At 41.3% G+C, this 19,722-nt stretch overlaps 1 protein-coding gene across 1 annotated transcript; it reads right to left on the bottom strand.

The window, feature by feature from the left end:
• Positions 1 to 2,808: 2,808 nt before the first annotated feature.
• On the bottom strand, positions 2,809 to 19,102 carry slc6a4a (solute carrier family 6 member 4a). Its single transcript, XM_062386025.1, has 14 exons — positions 18,907 to 19,102; positions 16,018 to 16,949; positions 14,557 to 14,691; positions 13,296 to 13,518; positions 11,124 to 11,262; positions 10,651 to 10,785; positions 10,398 to 10,501; positions 9,830 to 9,957; positions 9,517 to 9,629; positions 7,334 to 7,465; positions 6,886 to 6,985; positions 6,692 to 6,792; positions 6,367 to 6,534; positions 2,809 to 4,476 (listed from the first exon to the last, which is right to left on the bottom strand). Exons 2-14 carry the CDS (start codon positions 16,490 to 16,492, stop codon positions 4,402 to 4,404), a joined length of 2,028 nt encoding a protein of 675 aa, XP_062242009.1. The 5' UTR covers positions 16,493 to 16,949; positions 18,907 to 19,102; the 3' UTR covers positions 2,809 to 4,401.
• Between the last annotated feature and the right edge of the window lie 620 nt (positions 19,103 to 19,722).

Genomic DNA, 19,722 nt, shown 5'->3' with positions numbered 1-19,722 from the left:
ACTTACAGGTTCATGTAATGAGTTGCCTCCTTATGAAGCGGTTGAAGCTTGTGACAACCAGGACTCTTCCAAGGGCTGTTTATGTTTTCTCATTATGGCCTGAGTGTCAATATGTATGCAGGAAAAAATGAATAAAGGGAAATGCCACACAACTCAGTATGTGGATCCAAACACAATATATGCACATCCAGAGAAGTGAAAACTACAAAAGTTTCCATAATGAGGTTCATTTCAAACCTGGTCTGTGGAAATAAAGCACAACTACATCCTGGAGTGATTACCACTCTTCTCCAATGCAGTGATAAACATCCTGCACATTATGGCTACATAATAAAACACATCTGTTGCTTCTGTTCGCATTGCGTGAGCCGAGAATCCTCCTTTCAGCAAGACTGTGTGTGTGTCTGATCACAAGACTGCTCAACCAGAGCTGCTGATTGCAGATTTCAACAGCAGGATTAATCAGTGATGACAGGTAACCATCATGTAGTGCATCTAAGCACACAAACACAAACACACAAACAAACACACACGCACACACACAGATTCTGTGCTCAGTTAAAACCTTTGATCAAGACGCTACTCTCTTGTCAGTCTGCTTTTAAATCAGTCCGGTCATAATACAGACTGGACATGGATTTCCATAAATCCCAAACCCATAGTAGGATTGGGATTGTTTTTATATGTTTATCACAGACAACACATTGGATCCCAGATGTCGTCCTGTTTTACTGGAGCTGTGAACTTAATCAGAGCCAGCAGTTTATTATAACTCACAGAGGGAGGCTAATATACCCTAACCCTAACCCTGTGACTCTTTGAATTATCTACAAAGTGACACAGCAGGTACAAAGCTACATATAGGAACCTACTGATGTAAAAGGTTGGCACTTAACCCTTGTATGGTGTTCGGGTCTGTGGGACCCGTGTTCAATGTTTGCTAAAAGAAAAACGATGCGATAAATATTTTTTTCAACCTGAGACTCATTGGCCTTGGCTCATTTTCTGTGATGAACATATAAAATAACATATTTTCAGTGACTGTCCTCTGTACACCCCCCCTACACATTTACATTACATATGAGGTGTTCGGGTCCGCTGGACCCAGGACTACGTAAAGTGTTAAATTGTACATTTCAAGCACCTCTGCTCCCACACTCCTGCACATTTTACGTTAAAGTTCTCTGCCAGTTCCTGCATCTCACAGGGATTCTGTTGATTCCCCTTTGGATTTGAAAACTCCGGCAAGGATAAGAACCTCAAAGTATGGAAATAAATGGGTTTCGTCCATCTCATTCCAGCTTTTTACGAAAACATGCTGTCCCTCCAAATTAGTGCAATCCAGAATGATTTTCGTAATTAAAAGCTCGTAAGAAGGCTTGATGTCCTGCACGAGTCACTGCTATCCGTGTCTGCCCTGGTTGCATCCTTATTACATTGGTAGCCATGCGGGGTGGCTAAAGGGCAAAAAGACCATTCAATTTCATAATTTTTTGAAATCCATATGTTGGCTGCTGATGGCCTGGCCTGGATTTGGGACTGTCTACAGATTCACTTTTTACGTAGCTGGCTGATGGTCAATCTCATCCTCTTCTTCAAGCTCACTGTCAGACTCTGAATTGACAGAAACATGATCTTCATATTCTCTACTCTTCCCTTCATTGACTTCCAAAGATTTTCTCTCTTCAAAAATAATTTCTAAGGCTTGTTGTATCCCGCCCTTGTTGTATATAAAATATAGATGTTTCATGCAAGACAGAGGATCTTGCAGGAAATCCCTCCCCCGATATGCAAATTGGGGCCGGGATACAACAAATAAATAGCTTTGACAATCGGGCTCCTTATCACAATCCTTGAAGATGGCAAAAAGGTTCTCTGCTCAGAGGGCCTTAGAAATGATTTTTGAAGAGAGAACATCCTTGGTAGATAATGAAGGGGAAGAGTTTTCAGAATATGAAGATCATGTTTCTGTAGATTCAGATTCTGACAGTGAGCTTGAAGAAGAGGATGAGATTGACCATCAGCCAGCTATGAAAAAAATCCATCTGCAGTCAGGCCCAAATCCAGGCCAAACGTTTTTTCCAATCATATCTTGATTGTAATTGATGTTTCTTTATTTTATTGCATTTTTTCACAAAAAACGAAAAGCACTCTTTTTCATAAATGTGATTTAACAGGGGTAAATAACAAATATTAACCATATATGCTGTTTATATTGCTTGTAATTGGGATAAAGTAAACATCTGTTAAGTATTTTTACATAAATTGTTGTAGCTGTATTGATTAAAAGACCGAATAATGCAGTGGGTCCACCAGACCCACGAACATTGGCTGAGTGACCAAAACACGAACACCATACAAGGGTTAAATATTATTTGTTATATCTGTTATTATCATTGGTTGGATGGATGGATTTTATTATCTTAATACTGCCTAAAGCTTACTAATTACGCAGCATCCAGCGATGGTAGATTTAGATGCTAATCATACTCTGCTTGTCCTTCCATCCACCATGTACAGTATTATGTACTGGATGTATGAAATATTTACAATATTCCAGTTCTGGATCCATCTCACTTTTCCATCAATGTTCTGTTCATTTGTAATCTTCTATTTGATTTGTCGCCAGGCCCAGGGTGTACCCCGCCTCTCCACCAATGTCAGTTGAGATTGGCTTCTTCCCCAAATAGCTGTTGTATAGATGATGGATGGATATCGATTTGTTGCTTTTAAAGGAAAAAATAAATAAGTACATTTTTACTGATGGGACCGACAAACAAATGAAAAACCAACTCACAGATGACAGAATTAATTTATTTCCATATATCTTTATTATCTGTTATTTCCCATATATTTATATCTTTCTTCTATACAGGTGTATTTCTCAATACAGTCTTTTATTGACATACACAGATCCTATATAAGCGTGAAAGCTACGAGAGAGAGCAAGTTTACTTCCTTCATAAGATATTTTGGCTGTTAACAAGACATCAGGAGATCACATTACAGGCCAACACAAACTCATACACTCACACACACACACACACACCACACACACTTAAGCACAGTATACATACATCTCGGCATGCACACATTAAGGGGCTGACCACCTCTCCTTTTTACATGCACACACGCACGCACGCACACAAAAACATACACACACACACACGTCCATGGAAGGAGGAGACAGGTATTCACAGGATAGATTACATCAATACCAGACAGACAAGTAAATACACAAGTAGATGTACAGCACTTGCCATATTTTAACTCCTGCTCCTCCGCACACATTTACACACACTCTGTCACACACAGGCACATGTGCACACAAACACACACAACATTTTTGGTAGAAAGTAAAAAGCAGTAATGCTGATTTCCAGACTATGATAACGGTGATAATGTTATTACCTCTGATCCGTGTTTTGGATTCTACTACTGACGGTTATGCAGTAGGAGGACAGAATGAAGAGAGTCACAGAGATTGAAATGTGGACCATCAGCACTATGTCACGTCACAATTTGAGTGCGAGGAACAGTCAAAATAACAACAATGATATATTATAAAATAAATACACATATTATATTGCAGTTATAGGGGGAATACGTATGGTAGGTTCTGTCCGTGAATCATATTTTCACTGGTTTAACAGTCTTTCTCTCTCACTCTCAAACACACACACACACACACACACACACACACTCAAACACCGTTTCACAGTGTAGGGAAATCTCATTGCAAATCCGTCGGCCATCCATGTTGCCATCATACAACATAGGCTGAGAGCCAACACAACATAACAACAAACTACAATATCCAAACATCTTTGAAAATATGAACAGAACAGATATCATATATTTGGCTTCAGTAACAGAGGTAAAAAGATACCTGAATTTTGCTACATATTAGAATGCATAACGTAACAGTATAATATGAGAGTATTGAAATGTAAATATCTGGCCTTGTCTGACTGATTTCAATGTGCAGTGTCTCCAGTGAGAGTGCATTATATTTTGTCTACATGAACACAGATTATATCATACTGTGTGTAACTGTATAAAATATCTGTTACAGTCGTATTACCTGAAGAAAAGCTTGGTCACTCGCTGACTTTAGTGTGGAGGACCAGTGAACATGATCTGGACTCTGCGTTTCCAACAAACTCCTTCGAACCTGCTTAAGAAACCTAACCAAAGGAAGCTAAACGAAGATACTGCAGCCTGGCTCAACCTAATTCCACTTCTATTTCTTAGATCTTAACGTGAGAAAGAAAAAATGAGTGAAGGAGATGAATGAAAAAGAGGCAAAGACGGTGATAATTAGCCCCTTTGTCCTGTAGGTTTGCAGTTTGTACTGAAGAGGGCGCTCTAAGTTCCTCCAGCGATGCCTTGTGTGCTTTGTCAGACCGCGTTGGTGACAATGAAGTCTCTATGGTCGTTACAGCTGGGCACTGGAGTGATGCTTTTTAACAGACGCTGTGGATACAGAGAACGAGACAAAGAGCAGAAAAATAAGAGAAAGAAAAAGAGTCATTTATATATTTTAATCTGGAAATGGTTGAAAGTAGGCTTTCTGAATACTACAGATTCCGGTTTGTTCTCATGAGAGAAGCTAGAACCTATGAATTTTTTAAAAAATGTTCATGAATTGACCATTGTTATTAGTGATCATCTCCAACACACTGATCATAACATGTTTGGCTACAGATTTAGGAAAATAAAGAATGGCTTCAACACCTTCATTGTAGTGAAGAGTTGCCAAGTGTTAAAACAGACCAACAGCTACCATGTTGCTACAAAGAGACATTCAGAATCATTTTGGACCTCGGCCTCGTCTGTCTTCATGAGACGATGGTGTCTGTCGGTGTGACTGTGTGCCCTGAAAGCAGTGTCAACACTGGACGACAGCCAAAGGCCATCTGTCTACAATCTTGTTTGATGTCCTCTCAAATCTCAGAGAGTAGTAACAATGTAATAATATAAATAATAATGTTGACAGTTATGATGCTTTCTATTGCAGTGCGTATGGAAGTTGAAAGATTTTTTTTATCAAGGTTCCCACAGTAGAGTATGGCTCAGGCGGCAAATTTTCTGTCGAAGCCCATTATAAATCTAATCAAGCCTGACCTGAACTATACAGGCCTGTTCTTGTTTTCCATTTCCGACAAGTGCAGTGCAAAAAAAAACAAAAAAAAGGGACCTCGACCAAACCCATCCTGAACCATAATATTATTTCAAAATTTTTGGCTGAACCCAGTCAGAACCCAGGCCGGATATCCACACGGTACACAACAGTATCATGAAATTTTAAAAGTGTATCTATGAAAGTGAAAACATTTCTTATACATAGTATACATTAGCCGAGATCTCCTTTACAGGAATTGCAGGCCACCTGCATGTCCTTGTATCCCGTCAATGAGGGGTTATACAAGTGGTCATACTTTCGGATCTCTTCCGCCAAACGCTCTTCTATTTGGTCCATATTCGTTCTTCTAAATCTTCCGTGGTTTCTGCCGGTAATATGGGGCATGAAACCGGAAATGTGACTCCAAAAAGGATGTAGAGAGCGGACTGAGTGAGGCTTGCGTAGCTTGGTCGTATAGTTAAAAAATTTGGGCAACGCACGCAAGCATGCAAGGGGCTCTTGCGTGCTTGCATAACTCTTCTTGCGTGTCTCTGAAAACGCAGAAGAATGCGCCGGCCTTAAGTGCATCAACCCTGAGGGTACAAACCCGGGAACAACAAGAATCAAGAAAGTGCAATATCTTTTTTTATATATTATATTTTTAGACATTGATGCGGGCCAATTGCAAAGTGATGGTGGGCCCCAGCTGGCCCGCGGGCCGCAGTTTAGACAACCCTGATTTAGATGTAGTTAGTTCGTCAGGATGTGTCTGGATGCTAAAGTCCAGCAAAAGTCTCCTTTAGTCCCTTAGCCTCCAATCTGGTAATGTGACAGTTAACACATGCACGGCAGAATGTGGATGCCTGTGACAGTGTGTGTCATCAGGAAATGTCCTACGTGTTTATTCTGTGTTTGTGTATGTGTGTGTCATCTCCATGGGGCCTGGAAGTTGTCTTGGCTTTTTATTACTAATATCTGGCCTTTGTCTCACAGAAGAGAGTAGACCCTAACAGTGAATGAAGAAGAAGGGAACAGAAGCTGTCGCTGTAGACATGAAAGTAAAACTGCCAGGAGAGGATATGACTAATAATGAGAGGAAGAGGAAGAGGAAAATAAAAGTGATCTAGAAAAAGAAATGGGTTAGAAATAGAAGGACAGAGCAGAGGGGAGAACAATGGAAACCATATAGAACATATTGATGGATAAAAAGAAAGGAAGAGAAAATAGGAAGGGACCTGTACCTGTTTGAATGTGCCCTTGGCAGTGAGCAGGTGGAAGACCATATAAGCAGGTACACAGATGAATGAAGACACCCCAATGCAGTAGCCCAGCACGGTGGTCCATTGTGGGTAGTGGTAGTTGAACAACTTGACCTCTGGAGGGAAGGCCAGGAAACTAATGATGATGAACTGGATGTGTGATGGGGAACAGAAGCAGAGGTCACATAATAGAGCAAATCCAACACCGAAGACTAAATGAAAGCTTCTTTATGTGCGGAATCTTCATGTCCTTGTTTTCCGCAGCCTGGTAGTGCATGTGTGTGTAAATACTGTGCATGAGCCTCACCAGCAGGAAACAGGGGCAGATTGCCACCCAGCAGACCCTCCAGAAACAACCAGGGTAGAAACCCAGCATGAGCTGGATGTCATTGCAGAATCGGTTGGTACCTGGATCAGCCACGCAGATACAAGCCATCACAACAAAGTCCCAAATAGGTCCAAATTAAAATCATCACATTCAATGTCATTTCGACTGCTTACCGTAGAACCAGGAGACGGCGATGACCTCGAGCAGCACCACGGTGATGACTGCAGGGCCTGTAGCATACTCCTCAAACAGCTTCACCACAAATGCTCCTCCCTGAGACGCGACACGGGCGACATAGACACAGAGGAGGAGTAATACAATTAAGAAAACTATTTACAAATGTCTCTTATGCGACAGGTTTCACTGACAAGGTCTAAGACATAGAGCAGAAAGAAGCAGGGAGGCTTTTTTTCATTTTCTTACAATAATGAGAGATTAACATAAGCAAATTATTCAGGTCACTGTAATTATATATCCTACAATGAAATGTGATGCATTACATTACTTTAAATATTAAATTAGTAACACTAAAGGTACCTTCAACAGCATGAGCCTCTTTATTGGATAATGATATATCTCAAGGGAATTTGAAGATGTGACCAAAGTGGTCGTTTAACTTACGTATGTGAGCGTGGAGAGAGCCCCAAGGTAGCAGACGCACACCAGGCCAAAGACAAACCACTCACGCCTCTTGGCCAGGAGTTGCGGGAACTCATCTATCATGGCGGTGATCACCCCCTCCAACCCCGCAAACTGGAAAGAGGGAGAGAGAGAGAGAGAGAGAGAAAATAAATAAACAGAGAGGAAGTCATCAGAGGATCCAGAATAAAAAATGAAGAAGATGGGAAGCAAAGGAATCTCAAAAAGAGGGCATTGGGGCTGTGGGAAAATGCCACTTCTGGACTACACCATGTGGATCATTTCTCATTTCAGAACCAGAATTAGAATCAGAATTCTTTTTATTGCCATGTATATTTGCACATACAGGAAATTGCCATGGTGTGGTTGGTGCACTGTACATAAAACAACAATATAAAAACAACAATATAGAACAACAATAAATACAGTAAGAGAGTTATGGGCATGTGCGGTTCTAAGGTGCAGAGATTGGTGATAGTGCCAATAAGTTATAAATATGTGCGGGGGGGGGGGGGGGTCAGCAGAGTCAGTGTGATGCAGGGCTTGTTTGTTACACTGACGACTCACAGCAAGAAGTCTCCTGGTTTGGCGTGGGGTCTTCCTGAGAGAACTTTGCATGTTCTCCCAGCGTCTGTGAAGGTTCTGGATGGAATTTATATCAGGATGTTGCCAACCTTTGTGAACTAAAACCTACACCAAATGTTTTGAGAATGCTCAGTTTTACCATGGTCACACAAGTCACTAAATCCATATCAATATATAAGGAGGTTCTATGCTGCCCCATAACTATGCCTGTGAAACAATAATCCTCAGATCCATATGAGTATGCAAGGAAAGAGAAAATCTGGCTTTTCGGGTCTATCGGCTTAAAATAAAACTCTGGCAGTGTGCTGGAGACCACCAGACATACTGTCACTAAACCATTTTAACTCTACTGCTCTCAGTTACATGGTCCCATGTGGGTGAAGATGATGAGATCTTGGTGAGAAGCTCTTTGAGTTGTTGAATCTCTTGTCAGAGGAGGTTTAGATCAATTACAGCATGAGTGTATACAAAAATAACACTGGTCATTGTTGACATCTAACGTGTGAGTGCATATGTGAGCATAGCGCGCATGCACAGATTTTTGTTTCTATGTACATGCAGTACGTGAGGATACATATACCCTTGTGCATGTGATTACTTGACATGTCAGGTGTATATGGATATTGATTTGTTGCTTTGGATACTACTTGCGCCTAAGTATATGACATATGCAGGGTATACCCAGAATTAATTGACCTGTATCTGTATATTAAAGTTATTTTTCATTTGTCAGCATGAACTGATAAAATGTTACGAGGTTGAGGAAAAAAGGATGTAGCCAAGAAGCTGTTCAGTAAAATCAGTCCAAGCTTAGAAGATGTTTCTGACAGAAGGTGTTCATAGAAGTTTAAAAAGAGGTCAGAACTCCAGCTGCACTTTAAGTGCATAGTAAAACTATATCTTTAGGCTTTCATCGGGTCACCAGCTGAGACGAGTTAATCGAACATTAGAGTATTTCTATTTACCTCTGAGAAGTGCCACTGGAGTTTTGTTTTCAAATATAATCAGTCTAGCGGTTCTATCACATTTATTCATCAGCATACAATCCCCTAAAATGTAAGATACAAATTGCTTAGCCGATCTGACCCGACTTCCACGCACACGACCCCTTTCGCAGTAATATCCTCAGTCATAAAACGGAGCAGCATAGCAGTGCCAATGCTGATTCTACTCTGATTATCAGTAGCGTGATAAGAGCCTTACAGGTCTCTCCAGTTGGCTGCCTACGAGCCAATAAACACAGGCTAACGGAGACAAGATCGCTGCCCAATAGCGATATGAAAGTCCTATCACATTGTTTCCGTCCACTGCTTTACCAAATGGAACAGTGAGGACAAATAATACCCAACACCATTATAGAGAAAGGAGCACAGCAGACACGCACAAGTCAAACAGAACAAAGCATTAGCCTGTGTAACAAGGCAAATATGAAACCTCTGTTTCCATGTTTGAGAGCGCACACATCAGCAGGGCACTAGGCAACAATAGAATTAGGTAGATTGCATTAGAACATTCGACAAACAGCACGTTGACATGGGTGTTGTAACTTCTGCATAGAAATGAGTAATGAAAAAACTAACCGTGCTGTCCAGACCCAACATGATGATCATGAGGAAAAAGATGATGGCGAAGAAAGTGGCAGCAGGCATGTTTGCTATGGCCTCGGCATAAATTATGAACAGCAGACTGGGACCTGGTTGACACAGAAAAAAACGTCATGTTGAATTCATTCTTTAGTGTACTTAAATGATAAATGCGTCAACACAGTGCACATGAAGCCAAATCATCCACTTACAGATATTTCTCAGGCAATATTGTCAATACATATCTGGGATGCATTTTACAATGAGAGGCTATGTAAGAATTTCCTATTGGGTTTTATTCTGATCGTACCAGCATCCTTGGCCACAGCATCCACTTCCTGCTGCCTCATCTCAGCCATGTATCCCAGCACCGTGAAGATGACGAAGCCAGACAAAAAGCTGGTCAGACAGTTTACTGAGCTGGTGATCAACGCATCTCTGAGGAACACGACATGAAAAACATACAGTCATATTGTAAGTTATAGTGTTAACAAAGCACTTTACAATACAGTTAACATTCACACATATTCTTCCTGGACTTCTATACCTAGCACTTTGTCTATCAGTCGTGCAACTCATTCACACGCCACCGACACAATTTGGGGTTCAAAGTCTGGAAAGTGGACATAGGCATGGCCAGGAATCTAACCATCAACCCGTTCTACCTCTTGAGCAACAGCTGGCCGTTATTAACTATATATAACACTACTATAACATTCTAACACCACCCACGAATACATATCAAAGCTGACACTGACTTATATATTTTAGATAAAGGGCTTTGACTTCATGAAACTTTTCTAAACATTTGATATTTCTGATGAACTGTAGAATAATTTAGTTTTTTTTTCAGACCAGTGTCACTGGCAACATCTCACTTATAGCAGTTGTTGTGAAATGGGTTGTAGCTGGCGAAGGCGAGGAGCACACCAAACCCTGGACCCAGAGAGAAGAAGATCTGAGCTGCTGCGTCAATCCACACCTTGAGGAGTGTGGAGCGTCGACGATGGTGAATGATGGCGAGATACAAAGAAATGTGGATTAAGACAAGAGAGAAGCAGGGTAAGAGAAAGTATGCGTTGGGGAAGAGGTATCAGAGAATAACTTGCAGGACTACAACTTTTGACTCACTGTAGTGGTAAGGAGTTTTTCCCAATCAGGTTTGAGATAGAAGACAACACCTCTCCAGGCCCCTGGCAGAGTGGCACCACGGACGAGTAAGATCAGAAGGACCAGGTAGGGGAAGGTAGCAGTCACCCACACTACCTAATTCAGAAAGATAAAAAAGAGATTTACTCTTCTGAACTCATACGATTGATTTCTTAAAGTGGCTAAAATCGGTTTACACGCAATGATCCTTTCGTCTTGTCTTGGCTAGTTTCTGATATTGGTAACTTAACTCTGCCTGTTCATTTCAGGTTTCACTGTCAAGATTCGCATCCCAACTTCGTTTCTAACCAACTCTTCAACCATTTAGATGAACGATAATGAGGGCAAAGACATGACAGCAGAACAGCTCTTTCCTCTGCCTCTCTGAGTCCATCAATCTATCCATCCACCCTAACTGACACCCCCATTAGCCATGCAGGCGCCCCTTCGGTTACCTTTCCAGACGTCTTGACTCCTTTCCAGATGCTGAAGTAGACGATGGTGAAGATGAAGAGCAGGCAGAGGGCCAGTTGCCAGCTTACAGAGCCCAGCTGGTGCAGCCCAGGGGAGAGGTGGACCTGTAGCACATGGCGACTGGTGGGAGGGGATGGGGACAAGAGTTGAGGTCAAAAAGATGCAAGCGGAACCGATGGAGAGAATCCATGGAGGGAAATAAAGTGAAATTACATAAGAGGAGAGGCCAAGAAATTGGAGGATTTGAGAGAATAAAGGAAAGCAGGAAGGGGGTTGGAAAGAAGAGGAGACGAACAGGAAGGTATAGAGGGAAGGAGAAAAATAAAGACGGGTTGGAGAGATGGGATGTTGGGAAATTTGGAAAGCAGAGGAAAACGATAGAGCGAGGAACAGAAAGAGAGAAAAGAAAGAGAGAAACATGGTATGAAGTGTAGGAGAAATAATCGAAAAAGTGCTCTACTTATTGTCCAATATACACACACGATAGAGACCATAAAGACGATGACTTTGACATATTTTTTAGTAAATTAAATCATATAATAGTTCACTTCAAACCGAAAAACTAAATAAGAACTAACTAAGGCCTTGTGATGAACAGTGAGGTTGACATCTGGTCACAGGTTGAGCACATGAGTTTGGATGATAAAGCAGAGACACGATTAATGTTGAAAACAGGAAATTCTGGCGCCATTAGGAGTTGCGGATTGTGTTACCTTTATAACATGCATTTGGAAAAGTCAACTATGGATAAACCCTGAATCAGTCTCAGTGGACAGTCACAGCTACAGGCGAGTGATTAGATGATAAGGCTGACAGCAGTAAGAAATACATTGTTTTGACAGACCTTTGGTTTTAAATTACAATGAAATAATTGTCCCCTCGCTTAATCCAAGCCAAGGTTTGCTAAAACAACAAGAGGAGAGGAAGAGAATAAAAGAGGATATTTATGATTGGTGGACTCATCCATCTAAAAGTTTACTTTTTCCTGCTTATCTCTGTTCCAGTTCCTCAAATGAACCGTTCTAATTTTATTCCACACACAACCACATTAATTTCCTCTTGCCCCTTATCACTTACCTCTCTCACCCTCCACCTGCTCTTTAATCCAAAGGGGTTGTTCATATATTAGCAAGCTAATTTTAAATCAACTGAGATTGTGTTGTATTATCTCCTGCAGCAAAATTTATCCATCAGTCAACAGAAGAGAAAGATGTCTGCCTCCCATCAAAGTTAATAGTTAAGAATTGAATGCATCAGGTTTGGGCGAGTTTATTTGTACTTGCAGTCTAAGAAAGAGGCATCAGATTTACAAATAGCACAGACAGGAAATTATGAAACACAACAATAAAACATAAAAAATACTAGGATAGAATAAAATAATTGTGAATTAAGAGTGCTGGAGTCTCCACTATAAGTGCAGTATTACTAAGGACTTAATGACATATTAAATACCCCCAAAAATACTTGAACTAGACTAAATATATCTGGTAAGAAAAAACAGTTTGGACCTTTGTGATCTATCACTTAATTTTGCGTTTGTTCACCTTCAACTATTAAATGAGTTTCTGTGGATCAGTTTACAGAGGGGGATTTGTTTTTGGACCTTGTCAGTTTGTTTTATATGTTTATTTGTCAGCAGGATTACGCTAAAACAATTGAATGGATTTTCAAGACTTTCAAGAAGTATGGGAAAAGAGGCAACTCATTGGATTTTGGCTTAGATCTGGATAAAGGAACGGATCCAGGAATGCTTTGTCCCACTTTCTCCGACCATGTGATACTTTTTGACATTTCCCCCAATTCCCCTGGGAATAATTTATGGATGTCAGTGAGTGTGTGGTGTGGCTTAATTCAAGTCAAAGGGACTGTTGGGCCTTGACAGAGTTTCCCTCTCTATGCTCTCATGTGTTTCTAGCCATCTCAGATCAGAACAGTGATTCTTATCCTAACATACTTCCTCATGTCTTCACAACCCGTGATGTCGGAGGACTTTGGAGCTAAGGCAGGTGATAAATCAGTCAGGGATCTGCAACAGCAGAGCCGACCCTGTGATCGCTCTGGCTCACCCTCTCTGGAGGTTATCCTGAACTTAAAGTCTCACTCTTGTAAACGTTTTCTCCGTACGCCTCTACATCTGACTTACATGCACTTACGTATAGAACTCCTCGGCGGGGGAGGTGGAGGAGTTGGACCACGACACGTTTTGGTCGGTGGACATGTAACTGTTGCAGTTGGCTGTGTTCCAGCTGTTGGTGCAGGTAGTCCAGGGCAGGGTGGGCCGAAATGATGATAGCAGGTAGTACAAGGCCCAGGCCATGATGGTGTTGTAGTAGAAGGCTATGTAGAGGGCTATTATGCAGATGGCAAAACCAATCCCTGTGAGAGGAAAAAAGGATGATTGTAGAATGACAAAGTCATGCAGAGTCAGAACTAGGCCAGCACATTTTAAAATATATATTTATTTGGGACACCAAGATAGAGTTAAACTTAGCGATAGTCTGACTTGTTGGAGATAATGGTACGCTTATTCACTTCTTGTGAAAATGTCCCAAAGTACAGACTCGATACGCTGTTGATGGAAATATAAGACAGAGAATAGGGCAACATTTTCCCTACACACCTGGTCTATATGTCCTCCATCACCTCGACGCAAACCATCTACACTTCTAGCAGACTGGATTTACACTGGAATTATCATGAGTCAGAAGGTTAATGCTAGAGTAGAAATCGGTTGTTTTAACCCCCGCAGATGTATGGTTCTGACAGGTCTGAGTTGTAGTGGCCTATAAGAAAATGGTACCTAAGTCACATTAAAAGCCCTTGAAACCTCTCAATCAGTAAACAGCCATTTTATATATGCAATTCACTTGCAAATTACTATATATAAATATACACAATTTATTTTGTATTGTATCGCTTAAGTTCAATTCAGTTTTTTGTTGCCAATTGTGGCTGTCATTTAAAAAAAACTGATAAAGTGTTAATTAAAAAAAAAACACAACTTTGAATTATGTACATATATGAATCGTATGTGACACCAGTCAATCACTCCCAAGTTCAGGCTTGTGTCGAGCTAATTCAAGATGCTCGGGGGTAAGTGGGTGACATTTGGCAACAACAACAATTTACATACCATCATATTTCTGAGCATCTGGCATTTAGCACTGAAATGTGACAATTTCCATAACAGAGAGTCAGTACGACTCAGTAGATGTACAAGACAGAGAGGACGCTCTTCAAGGGAACAGTACTGAGGGGGGACAAGAAGGTTAAATGAGATGTCTCTGAGACTGACTGCTCAACGCCATCCTTCTCCCTTTGATTTGCTCTTCCACTGCCAGTTTTTCTGTTACCATCTTCCTTTTATGTCCAAGCTTTTGCTGTTAACCGTTTTCTTTCCATTCCCTCTGTTACCTTTGAAGATGGGACAGATGTGTTTCCAGATGGAGATGCAGCCGCTGCGGTGGAATTGGCCGAGAGCCAGCTCCATGTAGAAGAGAGGAACGCCTCCGAACACCGCCATCAACAGGTAGGGCAGCAGGAAGGCACCTGGGAAATTTGGCAATATGAGAGAAGAGAAATAAAGAGTAGGAAAACAAGGGTCGGGGTAAGAAATGATTTAGTGCATAGAGATGTGGGGATGGATTCGGGGGAGATGAAAACATTAAGAGAAGGAGGAAAAAAAGAAGGAAAGAGAGTTATGGCAGAAAATTTTATAAGTTTAATTTCACTCGTGGGATATCTGTAATCTCAGTAGTCCTCTCAGGAACTCGCAATCAAGAACCAAGAACATTAAACCAAGAACTGTAAAAATCATTAAACTTTGTAAGTACCTTATCATTTACACAACTGTAGCCCGTTCAAAAACAACAAGGCTTTGTTTTCCCAGCTTCGTATCACTCCGTGTTTAGTGTGCTCTGAGGACCCGCACAGCAACTCACTTCTACAGTGAAAAATAGGTACCATTGCAGTGTTGACTTTCCTTTTACTTGGTCAGGAAAGTAAAAGTGATGAAAAATGACTTAACAGACCAAAAACGGAGGAGCAGCAAGACGGCAGCCAGATCTTTCTACTCCGCCATCTACAGTGCAGAGCTCTATAACATATCTCTCTTTTTTCCCAATCAGATTGTCAACATATTTTGTGTTCATGGGTGTGTTTGTGTATGCAGACGAGCCAGTGTGTAGATGTCCGCTTGTGTATATTTGTGACACGAGAGAAGAGATAAGGGTTGATTGAGCAGCTGCCTGGGAGACAGGTTATTAAGCACGGAGAAACAAGACTGAAGCCGTTCTCATAAAAAGCCACAATTAATACTGTTGCCTCTATCAAGTGTCTTCCAGTCCCCATCTCTACCTCACTCTGCGAGACTCGCAGAACACAGGAAATTGCAAAGATTTTAGTATTGCAAATTCAATAAAAGTATAAAGGGAGGCCCTGTTTGCCGCTCGGTGAGGGCTGTGTAGTAACGGCACACAGGACGACCACACAGACTTTGTGGAAATATACACGTACCTTGAAGTGAGCTAAATCAAGCGCTATTTATAAACAGCTTTGTCAACTGTACGACTCCTTATAGGTCTGCATCCTTTTTATTTATTTTGCAGAAATGATGATGTACCAGAGACGACTCTACTGAATTATGGAAAAAGTTACAGAGCTGTAAACTCACCAACCTCAGCTGTTACATATATTGTGAACTACAGTGTATTTTAATTGAAGCCATGAAAGATCCTTTTGGTCTTTCAACTGCTTGAAATGCTGTTTACTCTAGGAAGGGATGTCATGGACTCTTATCTCAAAATCCCTCCGCTCCTTATCTCCCTCCCAACCTCTCCCAATTTTCCCTGATTCAAACATCTTTTCCCTCCTCACCTCCTCCGTTCTGGTAGCAGACGTAGGGGAAGCGCCAGACATTTCCCAGGTCCACAGCATAGCCGATCACGGACAGCAAGAAGTCCATCTTCTTGCTCCAGGTTTCTCTGGGCCTATCCAAGCTGGTTTGTTGCACCACCAGAGTCCTGAGGCCTCCCAGCGGCATAGGGGAGCTGGTGCTGCCTCCAGGCGCCGGGGCTGTACCCCCAGAGCAAGCTGCGGTCCCCGGTTCCTCCCTGGGGCTCTGAGGGGTGGATGGATTGAAGCCATTGGACACCTGCTGGCCAGGGCACGAGGTCAGGCTCTTGGGTCCTTTCTCTGCAAGACCATCAGCCAGCATCAGTCTGCCATTTTCCGGCTGCGTCCCCTCCTCTTCTCCCCTCACCTCCTCCTCTCTCTCTTTATCCCTCTCTTCATCATTCTCCCCCTTGTCCATTGTGAACATGCTTTTCATCATCATATCTTTCGTCTCCATTGGGTCGTATTTAGGTTGGTCTGTGCGCTGCAGTTAGGGGTGGAGAGAGGTTCTGAGTGGCGACAAAGGGAATGTGGCACTGCTGTCTGATATGGTGCCCATTAGGGGAACAGAGAGGTTAGGGGACGGATGGAGCTGTGTGGTGATGGCGTGGGACGAGTGTGGGGGAAATTTTTTTCCTTCTTGGACAGGTAGAGGAGAAAGGGAACAGGAGAGCAGAGCTGAAAGCAGAAGATGGGGCCAGAATAAGGGGAGGTGTGTGGACGTGGGAGAGGAGTGAAATGTGTACGAGTGTGTTGAGCAAGAGGGAATAAGAGCAGGCAGCTAGGAGAGAGAGAGAGAGAGACAGAGAGAAGAGGGTACACAAGAGGAGAGATGTGTTTGAACAGGACGTGGCCACAAGAAAAGTTACGAGAAACTTGGCTCTTCTGCTCAAACGACTCAGTGATGGGACAAACTGCAACAGACAGACAGAATAGACACTGATGAGTTACAGGAAGGGCAGTTGTCATTACATTTCAGTAAATATATAAATGAAAAGTTACGAGAAATACATTTAAATTCATTTTAAATGTATTAAATGAATTATGAATCAAGATGAAAATTTGTATCAAGTCTTGTCTTATGCGTTTTACCCACAGAATAAAGGCTGAATCGTATCGGAGTTAAACGGACATTGCAGGAGAAATACCTGTTTCATTAAAAGGGGAATAAAGAAGGGATTGTACTGGGACACGCAGATTTACTGGGCTTTCGCTCGTGTTTCTCATTTCTCGCTATCTCTAAGTTGCTCAACCTGTTTACGATACTTATCTGATCAAAGCTGGTTAACAGGGACAACAGCCAGGAAACACATGAGGAAACTTTGACAGATGAAAAACAAAAGTAGAAATGTAGACGTATGTTGCAAAAGCACTCGGAGGAGAAATATGCTGGAAATATCAGTGCTTTAAATATGCTCCAGAGCTCGTTCCTTAGTTATTTCGATTACTGATGATAGGTCGGCAGGAACAAAGCTTAATCAATTGTTTTATCTTAACCATCTCATTACCGAATTTAATTCAAGCCGCTGTCTAAGGCGCAGATATTTGTATAAATATTAATTAGGTAAAATCCGACAATGTGGCCTTACTTCAGAGAGAATGAGGCCCATTTCTCCTGTATTTCTGAATGAAATTCTAAAACCCTGATAACTGCACAGACTATTATGATCTAAAGAGATGATGTTTTTTTCTGTTGAAAAGCTACATTTCTGTGCATTAGGTGATATTCTGTGCTAGAACAAACTGTTCTACAACTAATTCATAAAACACTGCAAGCTCATTTAGTTTTAAATTCAGTAAGGAGAAATGCTTGAATAATGGAAAAAACACAATTAATCAACATTCACTTTTCAACCAAAAAATCCACATATAGTCATTTTTCAATCCAAAATGCTACCACATGAGTAATGGGTCAAACTGAGAGAGCATTTAAAAGTGGATTAGATTGTTTACAGTGTTAGCTCAATTAGTAACGAGTGCCAGAATGTAGGAAGACTCAATTTACATGGAATGCCATTATCTTAATTAAGAACAAGTATCCTGCAGTTTTAGAAGTCACGGAAACGCCGCACTAAAACCGATGACCACGCAACAAAGACTCTGACATGCACCTGGAAAAAAAACACTGGCTAACCAACGCAAACATTTCATTTCATTGTCGTACATTTTTGTACTCCCTAATGACAGTAATTATAATTTCTTCATCCCAGCAATGACTTCATATCCCAAATGAATCCTCACAGTCCGACACAAGCACAGAACGCTTCTTCTGCTCTGACAGGAAAATTAACATTTGATGCAAATCTATTTCTATATGAAAAGTGTAGCAGATTAAAAGAAATGTGCGGACATATTGAAATACGCATGAATGTAAATCTGCAATAAATTATGTAACTGTAAAATGATATCTCCAGGTAACTTTGCAAAGCACAAACTGTATACGTTGACACGCAGCCTCTCCATAGAAAGTCAAGAAAAGCAAACGGTGGTAAATGACTTGATGAAGTACTGAATCTGACCTGCATGTACAGATCACCAGCTGAAAAAATACAGAATAAAACAACAACGTTTGAAATATTGTTCATTAGTTATTGCAGGATATAAAAAAAGATTTTTTTTCTAATCTTTACTTCTCCAGCAAGACGACTTTATTAAAGAGAGTGAGAACACAGAGATTACATCAAGATTTCTGCAAAGATAGACTGAAAGAGGACAAAGCGAGGAAAACAAACTGAATTAAAAATGTAGACGCTCTTCTGAGAACATCTCTTATCTCCGTGAACTCTTGTTAAACTTAAACAAACCATTCGTCGCCGTATGGACACTAAGTTAAACAGCGAAGTAAAATTCAACACAACTCACATACGTTACCTTTGAAGATGTAAAAGAGAAGAAGTGGAACCATTAGCAGCTAAAACCTGCACAAAGAGCAGCATCAACTTCTGCAGAAAACTTAAAAGAATCCCGTGGTGTTGTAAAAAACTTGCCGGAGAAACAGCGTGCACTAGCACATCATGACACTGTGTATGCTCATTGAGCTCTCCAACCTCTCTCATTTCTCTCTCTCTCTCTCTCCCTCCCTTGTTGTCCCTCTCTCGCTGACTTGCAACCACACACACCCACACACTTACACACATACTGCGTTCAGAGACGCACAGACGTACAGTATGCAGAGATGCATTGGATGAGAGATGGGCATACACGCAGACAAGAGGATGCAGCAGGAACATTATGCAAGCACAGACACGTACACTTTGGAGTTTGTTTTGATAAGGAAACAATACAAAGAGCAATAATGAAGTGTGGAACAGGTCTGATACACATATACACACACACACACACACACACACACACAAACTGCAGACAGGGGAAGTCCTAGTTGTGTGGCAGTGTGTGTAGGAGATCTGACATTCCATATTTTTGTCCAGTTTTGGAAAACCAACAAATCTATCTTTTTCCCTTCACGCTGCTCTCATCCTTCAATCTTTACTTCCTCCTCTTATTTCTCCTCCTCTACTTTCTCAACTGCAAAAGAGAGATAAGGCTGCTCTGACCCCTTTGACCCATTTGAATCATTTTTCTATCTCTTCTAACCAGTATTTCAAAGCTTTCTTTTTAGATATTCAAAGATGAAATGTATTTTATCAAAAAAAAACATTTCACAAGAAAACTTTGGCTTTCAGGAGA

The sequence above is a fragment of the Platichthys flesus genome, chromosome 4 (assembly GCF_949316205.1).
Source record: "Platichthys flesus chromosome 4, fPlaFle2.1, whole genome shotgun sequence".
NCBI lineage: Eukaryota > Metazoa > Chordata > Actinopteri > Pleuronectiformes > Pleuronectidae > Platichthys > Platichthys flesus.
The sequence above is the reverse complement of the archived record's forward strand: the minus strand, read 5'-3'. Positions and strand labels throughout refer to the sequence as shown.

What these genes read in the sequence shown, in the direction of transcription:
- slc6a4a (XM_062386025.1), bottom strand. Translation starts at nt 16,492, where the DNA reads ATGGAGACGAAAGATATGATGATGAAAAGCATGTTCACAATGGACAAG. An exon ending in TGCTGTGGCCAAGGATGCTG is followed by an intron (nt 9,630 to 9,829) that starts GTACGATCAGAA and finishes TGTGTCAACCAG; the next exon opens with GTCCCAGTCTGCTGTTCATA. An exon ending in TCTGCCCCTGTTTCCTGCTG is followed by an intron (nt 6,535 to 6,691) that starts GTGAGGCTCATG and finishes TCACACATCCAG; the next exon opens with TTCATCATCATTAGTTTCCT.